This window comes from Phascolarctos cinereus, unplaced genomic scaffold, assembly GCF_003287225.1.
Source record: "Phascolarctos cinereus isolate Bilbo 61053 unplaced genomic scaffold, phaCin_HiC Scaffold_726;HRSCAF=1367, whole genome shotgun sequence".
NCBI classification, from domain to species: Eukaryota; Metazoa; Chordata; class Mammalia; order Diprotodontia; family Phascolarctidae; genus Phascolarctos; species Phascolarctos cinereus.
Genome location: NW_027556098.1, coordinates 403,852,462 through 403,869,570, shown reverse-complemented (window position 1 = coordinate 403,869,570; position 17,109 = coordinate 403,852,462). Strand labels below are relative to the sequence as shown.

Below are 17,109 nucleotides of genomic sequence, written 5' to 3'. Positions count from 1 at the left end.
TTCCCAGTGGCTTCAAACACCTGGTTTGTCTAGGTCACTCTCCCTGGCTATGGATCCAGGCGGCAGCTTTGCTGTTTCCCTGAAGTTGACTCTCTTAGGAAGCTGGGCTGTAGCTGGGGCAGTTCAGGAGGGGTCTGCTCAGTGGGTGTTATCCATCCGCCCTACCGAGATCAAACTTCCAGAAACCCTGTCAGAAAGCTGGATTCCCTCAACAGTCAAGTCTTGAGGCCTGGGCATTCTTTCCCTTCAGTGCTGCCCAAAGCTCCAATACAGAAGGACACATCAAGTCATCAGAGGATTTGTGGCCGTTTTATTTTTTTTAATGGAGGCACTGATCTTCATGGCAAAGGCCCCTGAGGGAGAGTAATGGTGGGGCTAGACTGAAATGCTTTTTCTGAACCGCAGCTCCTGATCTAGGGACGATGTTCTTTTATTGGCATGGAAGGCTACGTTTGCCACAAGAACTAATTGCAGGAGAAACTTCAGTGGTGACTATTCAGGTCTACTGTTCCTCTGGGCGCTCGCAGGGTCCTTATCCCCTGTTGGACGCCAGTGACCTCGGCAGGGGGGAATAGTCCAGGGCATCTGCACCTCCATTCCTATCTGAGTAAATCGCCCAGAATCCACTCTGAGACCACATGGGCGATGAAGACGAGTCTATAGATCTCCTTCACATCTCCCCGAAGTATCAGGGAGGTGGTGACCACAAGTGGATGATCCGGCTATAGGAAAGACAATGAGAAGAACTAAATTTAGGCTTTGGCTCTGGGGGATGCAGCAGCTTGGGCTGGAGAGACCATAGAGCATTCTTTCAATAAGGGAAATCTTTTAGAATTTAGATTAGGGGTGATGGTAGAGCAGAGCACAGGAAGTACTATGGAAAAAAACATCTTCGGCCCTACACGTTAACAGAGCCAAATTTTAGGTTGCTGCTGTTTTTCTGAACCTGCGTCCCTTCCCCTCTTCCTGCTCTTCCCCAGTCCTCTCCTCCACGACTTGGGTTCTGGCCTGTTGGAATCAAGATCTGGCTTCCATTTGCCCTGCGGACTTCAGTTTGGGGTATGACAGCATTCCCAAAGCAGGCTAAATAACCCTCGATCTTTAATTAAGTCCTCATGGATTGGCTGAGGGGATGCCTCCCCTGCCATCAGCTGAAGTGTGCTCAGGTACTAGCAGCTTGACAAGCAGAATTAGGAAGGCAAATCTGATGTCAATACTGATCCTGCCCCACCCCACCCCCTAGACCTATAATGTCGTTCAAAGCTACTTTAAAATTTTTTGGATTTATATGCTAATTTGGACACTTTATTAGCCTTAAGCCTCAGTTAACTTAACCTGAGCCTCAGTTTCCTTATCTGAAAAATGGGGATTTTTAAATTCTTGAATGATCGATCAACCTCATGGGGTAGCTGTGAGAAAAGTATTTTCTGAACCTTAAAGCAGTATAGGAATGTGAATTGTTTGTTGTTATTTTCATTATTATTATTATTAGATCCTAGTTCTAGAGCTAAAAGGGACCTTGAAGGCCACTGATTCCATTTTACAGATTAGGAAGCTGAGGCCCAGAGTCTAACAGGTCACATAGGAGGTAAACAGCAAAGCTAGGACCTGGCCGTTGGATAACAGTTTTTCCTCACACCATCGTACTTCCTTGGGGATTTCCCTTTCAGCTGGTTCAGCCTGTACTGTGTGGTTTATAGGACTCTTTTTCTTGGCCTTATGCAATGTAGTGAATTATTCTACTGCCTGAGCCTAGGTGTCAGTGTAGGGCACTCTGGACTTAGACCAAATGCTCCATAAACAGTCTTTCAAGATCAGAGTGTAGCCTGAGAGCCCCTGGCGTCAGCTCCCTGTATGATGACCACTCAGTTCGGCCCGACTCTCTGGACCAGTTACTTGGGTTTTTTGGTATCTGAAAGGGGAGCTACATATTCTGAACTGAGTTCAAATGGGGCAAAGGCTGCTTCAGATCTGGCTCTAGAAGCTGGCAGGGAGAAATAGGAGGGTAGCAGAAAGGGAGGGGGGAGGAGAGGAGAAAGAAGGGAAGTGAATAGAGGAGGGGAAGAGAAGAGAAGAGGGGAGGGGAAGAGGGAAGGAGTGAAGAGGAAAGAAGAGAGAAGGAAAGGGGAGGGAAATAGGGGACGTGAAGAGAGGATGACAGAAGGAGGGGAGGAGAAGAGAGGAGAGAAGACAGGAGGTGAGAATGGAGGAGAAGGAAAAGAGGGAGGTAGAGGTAGAGAGAATGGGAAGAGAAGAGAAGGGGAAGGAGGAGGAAGATGGGAAAAAAGGGAAAAAGGGGAAGGGAGGGGAAAAGGGAAGGGGGGAGGGGAGAAAAGAAAAGGGAAGAGAGGAGGGGAGAGAAGAAAGGAGGTGAGAGGAGGAGTGGGGAATGGAGGGGAAGGAAGGAGAGAAGAAAAGAGAGGGGAAGGGGGAAGGGAAGGAAATTAGAGGAGTTGCCCTGACTGGCTCATGGATAAATATAGAAACCCCTTCTGGGTACAACGTGCTTAGGAATGAAAGCAGCCCAGCCCTCGCAGCAGGTCAGACAATGACTGCAGCCACATACGTCAAAGTCAGGCGTGGGCACCCAGGACACGGTGATGGTCTTGGTCTGGCCGCGGTCCACAGTCCCTCTGGAGGGCTCCACCGTAAAGCCTTTGTGCTGAAGGGAGTGGATGCTGTCCAGGCTGAAGTCAATGCTCTACGGAGGCAACGAAAACTCTGGTCCCTAGGGATAACCTTTGTCTTCCATTCTCTCTACCTCTCCTCCCTTCTTTTCCTTATCCATTTTTTTTAAGGCAATTGGGGTTAAGTGACTTGCCCAGGGTCACATAGCTAGAAAGTGTCAAGTGTTTGGTCTGAGGCCTGATTTGAACTCAGGTCCTCCTGACTCCAATGCTGGAACTCTATCTACTGTACCACCTAACTGCCCCTCCTTCTTATTCTTACCTCCTCTCCTCTCCCCCTTCCCCTCCTCCTCCCTCTTCTCTTCACTCATCCCCAGGTGTAGATACTTATCCCTCAGGGTTGGCCCTTGTCCCTAGGGGAGCACTGTGACTCCTCAAGGTTGCACCCCCCTGTCCTGTGGTGCTGGGATGGGGGCTCAGACCCTGGGCGTGGGCATTTTTTTCCTTGGAGGGCAGATATATTTTTCCTCACTTAGGCCCAATAGTCACTGTAACCCCCTGGAGCCCCCCTCCCTCCATCTGTTCTCCGCAGCCCCTTCCTCTTTCCAGGCTTTTATGTTCAGGGGTTTCCACGGGTGCAACCAGTTGTATTCAGTCCATAATTACTAAGCACCCATATTGTGCAAGGCCCAGATTCTGGGCATACAAGGTCAAACCCCACAACAGTCACTGTCCTATGAAGGCTTCCGCTTTACCAGAGCGAGACAGCAGGAGCACAGGTCCATAGAGTACAGGACAGGGAGTGAGGGCCCAAACTAAGGCTCTAGGAGAGTGGAAGGGGGAGGGAGCACTGACATGGGGAGGGAGCATTGACATGGGGGAGCACTGACATGGGGAGGGAGCATTGACATGGGGGAGCACTGACATAGGGAGGGAGCACCTACATGGGGGATCACTGACATGGGGAGGGAGCACCGACATGGGGGAGAGTTATCCAGGAAGGTCTCACAGAGAGGCTGTACCTGAGCTGAATAGAAGAATGGGATGATGAGGCCTGAGCCTGAGGACACAAGTCCTGCTCTGGGCCTGGTGGCATGGCCTATCATCTTCTTAGGGGATGAGGGACTGGGCTAAGTGCTGGGCATCACAGCCGAGCCCTCTCATGTGTGTGTGTGTGTGTGTGTGTGTGTGTGTGTGTGTGTGTGTGTGTGTATGTCCTTTGTCCAAAGCCTGTGGGTATTTGGGGGGATCTTCTGGTGAACCCAGATGGAGAAAAGGGAGCATCGTATCTTCACCCGCCTAAAATGAGTATTTCCTTCAATTATGAATGCTAGGCAGCGTGACATGAGAAGGAGTCTGTGGGTGTCACCAGACTCTCCTTGGGGAGGGGGTGGAGTCCAGGACACCCTAGAATTTACTCTGTCACTTCATGAAATCTTATGGCCAGGTGACCGTGGGAGCCGGGGGCCTGTGGGCCGCTACGGCGCTCTGGGCTGGGCCTGTTACCTTTTTCAGAGTGGGCTGGGAGGTTCGGATGCAGCCTATTCGTAGTTCTCGGGTGGCAGGGGTGGATGCAGAGTCCATCTGGATGTACTCTAGGGTCAGGATAATTGCCTTCGTCTCTTCTGCATCTAGATGGGGGTAGAATGGCCCGGTCATCTGGTCTCTCCTTAGACCAGGGGGCTTCCTCACCCCCTACCTATTGGGGAGGTGGGCTTGGGCAGTGAGGAAAGAGGAGGAGTATAGCTGCGTCAGCTGAGCAAGATTCTGCCCCCTGCCCCTGCTCCCACTCTTTCTTCTCCTTAAATCAGAAGTCTGAGAAAGGGGCTGGGAAACCTTCCAACATTTAGCAGGGGGGAGGGAGCCAGAGAGAAGGAAACCTGAGGCCTCCTTGGTGGTTTAGAAGTGTTTACCAGACCACATTATTTCCTGCTACTGGCAGAGTGGGGGGATGGGCTCTGGCAAAATTTGACCCTGAGCCCAAGGGCCTGGGCAGGCTGCACAGAAGTGGGAGCAGGATAGGGAGGAGGGGAAGGGTGGAGTCCAAGGGGGCATCCTCCCTGGGTTCCCAGAGCCCTGGGAGGGCCAGGCTCCAAAGGGCGGCCAGCCTTCCCCAGGTCTGGGCCCGGGCTTTCCCATCCATTGTGCCTGGAGGTTCAGGCCCGGGATCAGGCGGGGTCTTGGTCACCCCCAACAGCTGCACAGGTACTCACCTTCCCTTCGCTCCTCCTCACTCACAGAAGAGATCACAGCCAGGGACTCCACAGTCACGTCCAGAGGGTCCCCTCCTTCCACAAACATCATATGCTCCCTTGCAGCTCCTTTCAAGAGGATCTGATGGGACACTCTCTGAGACAAGATAAAAGGGCCATGGCCCTGTCACTTACGTATCCCCATCTCTCTTAACCATCCCACTCTCCCCACTCAAAGGGGCATGGGTGTCAGTGAAAAGCCATCACAGCCCACATGGGAGGGGCCTGGGCCTGGGCCTGGCCCACGTTGGGGAGCAGATATTCATGGACCTCACATTCTCCCAATGGAGCCTGTGGAAAAGCAATCTGGCCGCCATGTGTACCCCCAAAGAGAGCCAGGCCTGGGGGGTGGGGCAGTGCAGAAAGCCAATACTCAGAGGCACCAGTGGGTGATGGAGCAAAGGTAGACCCAGAGCGGTGGACCCAAGGGATGGGAAGAGGAGGGAGAGGAGGGAAGCCAGAGAAATAACTTGAACACAGAAATACGGAAAGGCTGGGCTGAATTCAGGGTGCCGCTAGCAGGCCACGGAGGCCTAAGGAAAGAGGCTCAGCTCTCTTCCCACAGCATTCATAAGGGCCCAGAAGATGGCGCTGCTGCCCCATGGTTTCTGGGGGGTGAGGGGTGGGTGCTGGGGAGTAGGCAGGGTTCCAAAATCCAGGTGAAGAGGAGGAGGGAGACCAGAGTCCCACTGATGGCCAAACAAAGGCGTTGGGGCCCTCCCATCATGCCTTTCCAGAGCCCCAGTCCCAGGGGCTGTAGTGTTCACTTGGGTCCTTGCTTTCGGTGGATGGGACCCTTTGGCAAGCAGGTAGTCCAAGGGTGTGCTCCCAAGGGTCCACACTGATGCCAGCTCTTCTCTAACATGTAGAAGTTTGCAAAGCACATTAGTACGGAATCTCATCTGGTCCTCATGGCAACCCTGCAAAGTAGGTGCTGTATATATAAGCCCCACTTTACAGCTGAGGAGACTGAGGCTGAGAGAATGACTTGCCTATAGCCACATAGCTCAAAAGCACCTGAAATAGCATTTGAACTCAGGTCTTCTAGACCCCAGCTAAAGTGCTCTGTCCAAGGCACTAATTAGTTGCAATTAACCACATGATCTGACTGACCCATTGACCAAGTGACCGAGTCACTGACCCAGTGAGCAAGGACCATGACCCTATGAAGGAACCTGCTTTACTATTCATCTGAGTGAGGAGGGAGCCCACGGATGCTGCTTTTCTTTGGCCCGGGGTTTCCACTCTTAGCTGCCCGTGCACCAGGCATCATGCCTGTTATTGTATCAGTCAAGACTGAGCCTCAAAGGGCAGCTAGGTGGTGCAGTGGATAGAGCACTGGCTTGAAGTCAGGAGGACCTGAGTTCAAATGTGACCTTAGACACATAACACTAGCTGCGTGACTCTGGGCAAGTCACTTAACCCCAATTGCCTCACCAAAAAAAAAAAAAAAAAGGAAGACTGAGCCTCAGGCGCTCAACCTCAAGCAGGCCCTGGTGCCCTGGCTAATTGAGTCCGGTCTCCCATACCTGGCTCTTCCTTTAAAGCCAAGAAGATTCAAGGGCCAAAGGTTTGGCTCGCCATCTTTCCCCTTCCCTCCCTGGGTATTCTGGCTCAGTCCTGCCAGTGGGGGACACCAGCCCTTGCTGCACCACCGGGGAAGCCATTTGGGAAATAGCTGAGCTGCCGCCGAGGCTGCTTAGGCATTGTACCCTATTGAACAGCACCACTTGCATCCTGTCAGAAAAGTATAGGCTCTCATGGTCCGGAGTGAAGGTCAGGGTGAAGTCCTGAGTCTTCCCTGGTTCAATGACTCCATCTACTGGGGAGACGCTGAACACACTATGGCCGTTGTAGTTCTGGGTCCCTGCAGGGACAGCGACAGGGATAGGGATGGGGGAATGACATCAGAGCGCCGCACAGAAACCCACTCAGAGGGAATGCCACCTTCCTTTCTTCTCCCTACTCTACCCTGACATCATTATTGTTTTTTCCCTGAAACTCGCGCCTTGTGATTTCTGCTCAGAGTTTATCAACCATGATGGCTCAGTGGCTGGGTCCCTTTGCTACCCATTTCCAGTTCTGTGGAAGAAAATGATAGGAGAGCCTATTTTTGTTCTCAGGGAATCCAACTGATTGATTCATCCTTCATTACAATAAAATTATAGTAGGGGGAAGCAATTCCTGCCCAGTTTTAAACTCTGCATCTCATAGGATTGTAGCTTTAGAGACAGAAGTGTCTTTAGAGGGCATCTAGTCCAACTGCTTTTCATTTTTCAGAGGGAGCAACTGCATCCTAGAGAAGTTGCACAATTCATCCAAGGTCTTGCAGGTAGCAAGGGGTAGATACTTAACTAACCGCAGGGCTCTTTCCATTAGATTAGGCTAGGCTGGGCTGCCTCAGAGCAGAGATGGAGGAAGCCCTAGATAATCCAAACCTTCCTTTTTCCAAAGAAGAAACAGTTGCCCAAAGGGGAATGGATTTGCCCAAGATTGTATGTCCAGTTAGTGTCAGGTCCTGGTCCAGGACCCAGATTTATTAACTCTCTCTGATCTAGGACTCATTTCTACCACCATCCCTCCCCTCACCTGCCTTCCTAGGCAAGATTTCCAAATTGGTACAAACTTTCCTTTTCTGGAAGCAACTGGCTCTTAAAGAGATGGGAGGGGGGTGTGCTCCTGGAGGTATTACCCGAGTCAATATTTACCAATGATATTGGTCCTTCTTTCTGAGTTATTGACAAAACCCGGCATCTGCAGCTGTTCCTTATTTCTCATCAGGGAGAGGCTATCCAGAAAGATGGAACATTTGATTGGGAGTGTCGAGCTGTTATGAAGCTTTAAGAAAGCAGAAATTAGACTCAATTCCTCCATGTGCCTGGGTCACACAGCAGGGCAGAAGCCCCCAGGAAAGTCATCCATCATCTCTAAATGACTGTCTGGGCAGAAGGAATAACTGGGAGAATCCTTCTTTTTCTGGCTGGTCCCATGGAGAAGCAGGAGGCTGGGGGGATGTCTAGGTGACATTTGTGAATGATGAAAACATTTTGAGGGTTTTATTTTTTTTTCAGCAGAGTAAAGCTGATGTGCCAGCCATATCTGATACCATGCATTCTTGGATAGACTATTATCTAAAAATATTTCAGTCTTATTGCTTCTCCCACCATCTGGATTCTCCTTGCCTTCCATCAAAGCAACCAGATATCTACAGATCGAAAATCTAGCTGGGCCAATTCCATGCTGCAAGGTCATGTTTGTGCTAGAGAAGAAAATACTGCAGCCTGAAACACTGGGCTAGAGCTCTCCCTGGGAGGACCACTGCCAGCATCATTCGTTTAAACACTTAGTGAGCACCAAATGTGTGCATAGCATACCTATCTTGGAGGTGCTTACAAGCTAGTAGAGGGGCACATTTACATACATGAAACAGTTTAAAAATTTTACACAGCTACTGTATCTCCTCCTTCCTTGGTGATTTCATCTGCTTTTATTATTTCTATATAGATAACTCCCAAACTCTATGTATGTATGTATCTATCTATCTCTCTTTATCATCTATCTCCATCTTTATCTATCTACCTATTCATCCACCTATCTCTGTCATCGACTTATCTATCCCTATATCTAAGTAGCTCTCTCTCTGTGTCTCTCTGTCTCTCTCACCTGTCTCTCTCTCGTCTCTCTCTCTTTCTGTCTCTCCTCTCTCTCCTCTCATCTCTGCCTGTCTCTGCCTATCTCCTCTCTCTGTCTCTCTGTCTGTTTCTGTCTTTCTGTCTATCTCTGTCTCTCTCCTCTCTCTGTGTGTCTCTCTGTCTCTCTATCTCTGTCTCTGTCTCTTTGCTTCTCTGTCTCTCTCTCTCTGTCTCTGTCTCTCTCTTTCTCTCTCTCTCTCCCTTCCCCCTCCTTCCCTCCCTATCTATTTATCTATCTATCCTAAACTCCAGTCCTGAATCTCCAATGAGATTTAGCATTAAAAATGCTGGCATTGTAAACCCAACCTACCCAAAGTGGAATTCCTCATTGTTTTAAAATATAAATTTATTTATTTGTAGTTTTCAACATTCATTTCCACAAGTTTTTGAGTTCCAAATTTTCAACCCATCTCACCCTCCCCCCACCCCAAGATGGGATGCATTCTGAATATCCCTTCCCCTAGTCTGTCCTCTTTTCTTTCTCCCCCCTTCTCTTATCCCCTTCCCCTTCTATTTTCCTGTAGGGCAGGATAGTCTTCTGTACCCCATTTCCTGTATTTCTTATTTCCCAGTGATAGCATGTGAAAACTTTTTTTTAAACATATGTTTTTAAAACTTTAGGTTTCAAATTTTCTCTCTTCCTCCCTCCCTACCCACCCTCATTGAAAAGGCAAGCAACTCAATATAGTTTGTATATATGCAGTTATGCAAAACACTTCCATAGTAGACATGTTGTGAAAAACTAACTCTATTTCCCTTAATCCTATCCTGCCCTCCCATTTATTCTATTCTTTCTTTTGACCCTGTCCCTCCTCAGAAGTATTTACTTCTGATTACACCCTTTTCCAATCTGCCCTCCTCTCTATCATCCCCCTGCTCTCTTGTCCCCTTCTCCCCCTATTTTCTGTAGGGTAAGACAAATTTCCATACCCAATTGAATGTGTATGTTATTCCCTCCTTAAGCCAAATCCTATGAGAATAAGATTTACTCATTCCCTCTCACCTTCCCCTGCTTCCCTCCACTGTAAGAGACTTTTCTTTTCTGTTTTTTTTTGTGAGATAATTTACCCCATTCTACCTCTCCCTTTCTTCTTCTGAGTATAATCCTCCTCATCCCTTAATTTTATTCTCCAGATATGACCCCTTAATCTTCAACTCACCCTGTGCCTCTATCTATATCTATCTATCTATCTATTGATCTATCTATCTATCTATCTATCTATCTATCTATCTACATACATATAATTTTTTTCCTCCAACTACCCTAATACTGACAAAGGTCTCATGAGTTATAAATATCATCTTTCCATGCAGGAATGTAAACAGTTCAATCTTAATAAGTCTCTTATGATTTCTCTTTCCTGTTTACCTCTTCATGTTCCACTTGAGTCCTGTATTTGAAAGTCAAATTTTCTATTCAGCTCTGGTCTTTTCATCAGGAATGCTTGAAAGTCCTCTATTTCACTGAATGACCATTTTTCCCCTGAAGGATTATACTCAGTTTTGCTGGGTAGGTGATTCTTGGTTGTAATCCTATCTCCTTTGCCCTCTGGAATATTATATTCCATGCCCCGTGGTCCTTTAATGTAGAAGCTGCTAAATCTTGTGTTATCCTGATTGTGTTTCCACAGTACTTGAATTGTTTCCTTCTGGCAGCTTGTAATATTTTCTCCTTGACCTGGGAACTCTGGAATTTGGCTACAATATTCCTAGGAGTTTTCCTTTGGGGATCTCTTTCAGGAGGAGATCTGTGGATTCTTTCAATTTCTATTTTGCCCTCTGGTTCTAATATCAGGGCAGTTTTCCTTGATAATTTCTTGAAAGATGATGTCTAGGCTCTTTTTTTGATCATGGCTTTCAGATAGTCCAATAATTTTTAAATTCTCTCTCCTGGATCTATTTTCCAGGTCAGTTGTTTTTCCAATGAGATATTTCACATTGTTTTCTAATTTTTCATTCTTTTGGATTTGTTTTACAGTGTCTTGATTTCTCATAAAGTCACTAGCTTCCAATTGCTCTATTCTAATTTTTAAGGAAGTATTTTCTTCAGTAATCTTTTGGACTTCCTTTTCCATTTGGCCAATTTTTCTTTTTAGGGCATTTTTCTCCTCATTGGCTTTTTGGACCTCTTTTGCCATTTGGGTTAGGCTATTTTTTAAGGTGTTATTTTCTTCAGTATTTTTTTGGGTCTCCTTTAGCGAGCTGTTGACTTGTTTTTCATGATTTTCTTGCATCACTCTCATTTCTCTTCCAGTTTTTCCTCTACTTCCCTTACTTGCTTCTCAAAATCCCTTTTGAGCTCTTCCAAGGCCTGGGACTGATTCATATTTTTCTTGGAGGCTTTGGATGTAGGAGCTTTGCCTTTGTTGTCTTCTTCTGGTTGTATATTTTGATCTTCTTTGTCACCAAAGTAAGATAATATAGTCTGACTCTTTTTGCGCTGCTTGCTCATGATCCTGGCCAATTACTTGAGTTTTAAACTCTTTGTTAAGGTAAGAGTCGGCTTCCAATGTGGAGAATGTACTGTCTGTTTTCAGAGATACTTGTAGGGACCTCTAAATTTTCAGTTCTTGCAAGGTGGTATGAAAGGGGCGAGGTGTTTACTCCTTTCCTGGCCTGTGACTACATGTATTCCTTTCTGTCTTGTAACTGTGAGGAGGGGTTCCTCTCCACAGCCACTACAAGCTCCACCACTTCCAGAGTTCCTCCTCACCCCAGCACCGCCACCCAGAACTGTGACCCAGATCCACACATGAGCAAAGCAAGAGATTCCTGCCTCCGCACTGGCAAAGAGATCCCTGCAATCCCTCCCTGATCAGCCACTGGATTCCCCCTTAGTCTGTGGGCTGGAAGCTCAGGAAGCAGCTGCCCCCTCCAGGACCACGCTCTTGGGTGAATGAAGCTGAGACCCCGCCTTCCTTTCTCAGCACCAACAGAAACAGACTTTTCCCACTGACCTTCTAAGTTGTCTTTGGCGTTAGTGGGTTGAGAAGTCTGGAAACCTCCACAGCTGCCCCTGATTCAGTCCTCGGAGGCCTGCTCCAGGTTTGCTGTGGCCTGCACTCCCACGCTGCGCTGCACTCCCAGCCCTTCGCGATTCACCTTTCTGATCAATCATCCAGGTTGTCTTGGGCTGGAAATCTGTTTCACTCTGTCTTTTTGTGGGTTCTGCTGCTTCAGAATTTGTTTAGAGCCATTTTTTATGAGTTTTTGGAGGGGTTTGGGGGAAAGCTTAAGCAAGTCACTGCTTTCACTCTGCTATCTTCGCTCCGCCCCCAGAATTCCTCATTTTCCATATACTTGACCCTTCTCTAGGCTTCTCTTTTCCTGTTGCAGGCACTAGGTTTATGACAACAGAGTCAGCCTTGCCTCTCCATTTCTTCACATATCTAGTTGCCTGTTGCCATGTTCTGTTGATACTCTCTCCGCGACAAGTCTTGAGCCCCTTCCCTTCTCTCCACTGACGTGGCCACCATCCTAGTCCAGAACCTTTTAAGTCCTTGCCTGGACTATTGGAATAGCCTCCTGATTTCTGTTTGTAGTCAATTCTCTTGACATTTCTTGCCCATGATGTTGTTCAGTCGTTTTTCAGTTGTTTCTGACTTTCCATGACCCCACTTGGGGTTTTCTTGGCAAAGATACCAGGGTGGTTTGCCATTTCCTTCTCTAGGTCATTTTAAAGATAAGAAAACTGAGGCAAACAGGGCTAAATGATTTGCCCAAGGTCACACAGATAGTGAGTGTCTGAGACCAGATTTGATTGAACTCAGGAAGATGAATCTTCCTGACTCCAGGCCTGGAACTCTGTCCACTGTACCACCTAGCTGCCCCATACAGTTGCCAAAATAATCTACTGAAGGCACATGTCTGACCACATCATTCCCATTCTCAAAAATCTTCAATGGTTCCCTATTTCCTCTCAGATGCAATGTAAACTAGTCTGGCATTGAAGGCCCTGAACAATCTGGCTCTACCCCCTTTTTTTTCTTTTCTAGTCTTCTCTTTCTCCTGTTCATGTTCAATGCTCCTATATTCCAGCCAAATTGACTGACCTGCTGATTTCTGAATTTGGAATTCCATCTCCTATTTCTGAGCATTCACACAAGCTTCCCTCCATCTTGGGAATGCCTGCTCTCTCCTCTCCTCTCCTCTGCCTGTGAGAATCTTCAGCTTCCTTTGAGGTTCAGCGCAGGGATCATCCCCTAAGGAAAGCCTTCTTGGGTCTTAAATTACCTGGAGTTATGTGTATGTATATGTATATGTGTGGGTATATGTATATATACAGACATGTATGTATGTAAGTAGATAGAGGGGTGTGTGTGTGTGTGTGTGTGTGTGTGTGTCTGTGTGTGTGCGCGCGCGCGCGCGCGCATGCTTGTGCCTGGTCTTTCCCTCTTGAGGGCAGGGACTTTCCTTTTTTGTGTTTGTATATTCAAATCCTCAGTGACTAGAATTGTTTGTTGAACTGAATTTCTTGTTTCGTACAAGTACCAAAATTAAAGGGTACTAAAGTAAATGATGTAGCGGAGGAAGAGATTATTCTGGGGTTTCTTTTCCCTCCCCACTCCCCGTCATAGAAAAAGCAATATGGCACAACCCACCACTTGGATAAGCTGGGAGTAACTAGCTACCTCCCTCTTCTGGTGAGATAGAAGACTACCAGTTCTTAGCATCTATTCTGCCATGACCTCCTCCAGACCCACAAAGACTGCGATCTGACCTGGCTATGCACCTTAAGGACCTCTGGGCCCACCCAGTCACCCTGGTTCTGAACACTTAGTCCTTCTCTGCATTGTCATGCTGCTTGTCCTGAAGGTCAACCTCCTCTATGTGTTGTCTCCTCCAATTAGAGTGGAAGCTCCTTGGGAGTAAGAAGTGTTTTTTTTTCTATTTGTATTGTATGTATTAGCAAATAGCAATTCAAAAGAAAGCTTAATAAATGATTTTTCATTTGTTCATCAGAAAAGGCTTCCTGGTGGAGGTGAGACAGCTGGGTCTTGAAGGATGGGAAGATGGAGAAGAAGAAGTTGGCACTTCCAGGCATCGATGAAAGATCCCAGATAGCAGAGGCCAGGTCTATCTCCTTCCTGAAAGCTCTTCTCTCTTCTCTCTACAGCAGGAAACCCAACACTCCAGCATTGGTTTGTAAAAATGTTTTATATTGCCATCTTTTTTTTTTAATGAGGCAATTGGGGTTATGTGACTTGCCTAGAGTCACACAGCTAGTGAGTGTTGTGTGTCTGAGGCTAGATTTGAACTCAGGTCCTCCTGACTCCAGGACCAGTGCTCTATCCATTGTGCCCCCTAGCTACCCCAATATATTACCGTCTTGGCTACTCTCTGGTCATCTTATATAGCTTTCTGTGTTTTTGCTCTAGAACAGTGATTGGGAAGCTGCTGGTCATCTCATATGAGGTCCATGACCTTCTTTAAAAAAAATATACATATATATGTGTATATTGATCACTATATTTCAATACAATTGGCTTCCTTTGGAATTCCATGTGTTTTATGCATTTGAAAAGATTATTCTGTGACAGGATCTGTAAGTTTCACCAGACTGTCCAAGAGGTCCATGACCCCTTGCCCCCAAGAAACCGTTAAGAACCCTGCGTTGAGAGCGTAAATTTTTGGGAATACTAAAGACCACTCTCGGGTTTGGTTTTTTTTTTTTTTGATGTAGTAATTCCTATAACCTGGGCTCTAGAGTGAGTCCAAGTCCTGAGGATAGGATCAATAAATGTTCAGATTTATTGGCTGGCATCTTCTGAAGACTTACGTAGATTGAATGGACTATGGCTGACCCTAAAGAGGCTTACAATTCAGAGGGAATTCAAAGTAATGGAGGGAGAGTTAACTTACTTTAAATGCCGATGTGGCACTTTCTCCAACAATGACATATCCCATATTCAGGACATCTCCTTCGATGGAGCAGGTAATTGTGGATGCCACTCCTTTGCCCATCATGGTCAGGGTGAGCGTACCTCTCTTTGTCATGATATCCAGAGTTTCTAAGAACTAAAAAAAAAAAAGGGAGAGGGATATTAGTAGGCAGAGAAGGTATGTGCAGAGCAAAAGGAAGGCACTGGCTCAGGTAAGAGCTAAGATTGCTTCCAGTTTTAAATTTTGGAATCTTAAGTTTGAAATGAAAATAAATCTAAAGAAAGTTTAAAAGAAAACAGTTTGTCTCAAATTCTTTTCAGTCATCAAATAATATGGTGTCAGTGCTGGGAGCACCCACTGAGCTCATTCAGCCCAACTCTCTCATTTGAAGTGTAATAGGAATCTGGTCCATCAAGTCAGAATGCCCTGGCTACATACGATGGGGAGACATCATCCAGAGGGATGAGAGTAATTCAGTGATGAGCCATCAATGCTAATTAATCCACAGAATATTCCTTAGGGGAGGAAAGAAGGGGAGGAGAGACCACATAGATCAACAAAGTCCTCAGCTGCTATGCTACTATTCTGGCTAGGGTTCTCATATCAGCCCCTGCCCCAGGTCCCCATCTCTAGATGCAGAAGCTTAGCAGAAATGACCTGGGGCCAGTGCTACAAGAAGAGATTTTCCCATAAAAACCTAACCTGAGCAATGGATATGGTATGAGAGGAAACCCACGGTCTACTTCTTGTAGGTCCATAGATTTCCTCTAGTTTCTGGGATTTTAACAAAACCTTCCTTGCTGGACTGGCCCATATGTCTCCCCTGGCAGCAGGAGCATGGGATTTTTAGAGGCCAGTTGGGTAAACCAATCAAAAGGTCACAGTATGAATTCATTAAGCATTTACTCTTTTCTCCCTGAAAAAGGACCAGACTGCAATCTTCCAGCAAAATGGGGGTGTGTCCTCTTCCCCACCAAAGGGCCAGCTGTCTTATTGCCTGATCTTTCTTTTTACTTCCGAATGAGATGTGAGTGCCAAGACTTCATCTGAATACAGACTTGTGAATCTGTCCCTTGACCATAAGAGCTTACCATGTTACTCTCTCGGGGAGAGAATGATACGGCAATGTTTTTGCTCTCTTTAGACTGAAGACCACAGCAAGGTGATAGCAGTATAAAGGGGCCATAGGGATTCAGAATAGAAAACTGCAACTGGGGACAGACTAGTCAAGGAGCCATAGTAATAATAATAATAATAACAATAATAATAGTAATAATGATAATGAGGAGGGTGAGGATAGCAGTGGGCATTCATATAGAGCTTTAAGGCTCATGAAGTGCTTTATGTGTTATTTCGTTTTATCTCCACCACAACCCTGGGAGGTAAGTGCTATCATTGCCCCCTTTTTCAGATGAAGAAATTAAGGGTGGGGGCGGGGGGAATAAACATTTATATAGCACCTACTGTGTGCCAGTCACTGTGCTAAGCACTTTTACAAATATTATTTCATGTTCCTTACAACATCTCTGAGAGGTAGGTGTTATTTTTGAATTTTACAGATGAGGAAACTGAAGGGTGGATAAGCGTTTATAAAGGGCCTGCTATGTGCCAGTTACTCTACTAAACACTTTTATAAATATCACCTCATTTGATCCTCACAACAACCCTGAGAGGTAGGTACTGTTATTATCCTCATTTTACAGTTGAGGAAACTGAGGCAGACCGAGGTTAAGGGACAGCCACAGCTAGTAATTATATGAGGCTGGATTTGAACTTGGGTCTTCCTGACTCCAGGTCCAGCACTTTATTGCCACCACCTTAGGGGCCTTAGCCCAAGGATGAAAAAGAGCGAATACTGGACACCTCCAATTCCTCACAGGTCCACAGGCTTCTTGTGGCTTAATGCTTTAGAAGAAAAAAAAAAGGTCACAGCTGAGGAAAGGTAGGTCATAGGAGCCTAGATTTAGGGCAGGAAGCGATCTCAGAGGTCAGCCCTCTCGCTTGACAGAGATAAAAACAGATGTGGAGAAGCTGAGGGACTTCCCTAGTCACATGGGTAGTTAAGTAGCAGAGGAAGGGCTTGAATCTACTCCCCAAAAAGCCTGATATAAAATCCCTTTCTTAAACAGATAAACAAGGCAGTTCAGCTGCTGGACTGTGTTGGGAACACTCAAGCAGGAGTCCTCTGAAGGATACGTCTAGGTATTCCGGGCACACATTCTCTATTGTGATCTTTTTGATCCCGCGGTGCCCTGAAACAAACAAACAACCAAAAATTAAACACTGTGGTCGCTGCCTGAGGTCTGGGGAGTATGGAACCTGTGGGCCAAGTCAAGTCAGCCAGAATTTGCTAAGTGCCCACCATCTGCCATTGGGAGCGGTTAGCAAAGTTCAACACGAAGAGGGACTATACATTTGTCAGTGCAAATGATGTGTTGGGGGGCACAGGTTGGGGAGGGTGGGGAGAGGGAAAGGGGGGGTCATAAGGAAGGTCATAAGGAAGCGAGAGTGCCAGCATCAGATCTTACCAACTGCAACGTCTCCAAAGTTGAACACGGTTTTCCCGTTGTCCGAAGTAACCACGATAGAGGGAGCCACCGTTGGACAATATAATTCCAGGTACAGTGTGTTATAAGGGCTATGAAGTTGGCAGTG

The 17,109-nt window shown here is 46.8% G+C and overlaps 1 protein-coding gene across 4 annotated transcripts in view; it reads right to left on the bottom strand.

Moving 5' to 3' along the window:
• Nucleotides 1-294: 294 nt before the first annotated feature.
• The window catches only part of CFAP74 (cilia and flagella associated protein 74), a 125,354-nt gene continuing 108,539 nt past the window's right edge, over nucleotides 295-17,109 (bottom strand). For 3 of the 4 annotated variants that reach the window (XM_020975933.2, XM_020975941.1, XM_020975926.2), the window contains 10 exons: nucleotides 16,983-17,092; nucleotides 16,651-16,706; nucleotides 15,546-15,665; nucleotides 14,434-14,589; nucleotides 7,588-7,717; nucleotides 6,592-6,746; nucleotides 4,841-4,976; nucleotides 4,134-4,258; nucleotides 2,567-2,701; nucleotides 295-722 (listed from right to left, as the gene is read on the bottom strand). In XM_020975933.2, the coding sequence (XP_020831592.1) occupies nucleotides 600-722; nucleotides 2,567-2,701; nucleotides 4,134-4,258; nucleotides 4,841-4,976; nucleotides 6,592-6,746; nucleotides 7,588-7,717; nucleotides 14,434-14,589; nucleotides 15,546-15,665; nucleotides 16,651-16,706; nucleotides 16,983-17,092 (1,246 nt within the window). In that variant the 3' untranslated portion in view covers nucleotides 295-599. The remainder of the gene's footprint in view (nucleotides 723-2,566; nucleotides 2,702-4,133; nucleotides 4,259-4,840; nucleotides 4,977-6,591; nucleotides 6,747-7,587; nucleotides 7,718-14,433; nucleotides 14,590-15,545; nucleotides 15,666-16,650; nucleotides 16,707-16,982; nucleotides 17,093-17,109) is intronic. The other variant, XM_020975948.2, reaches the window with a different exon arrangement.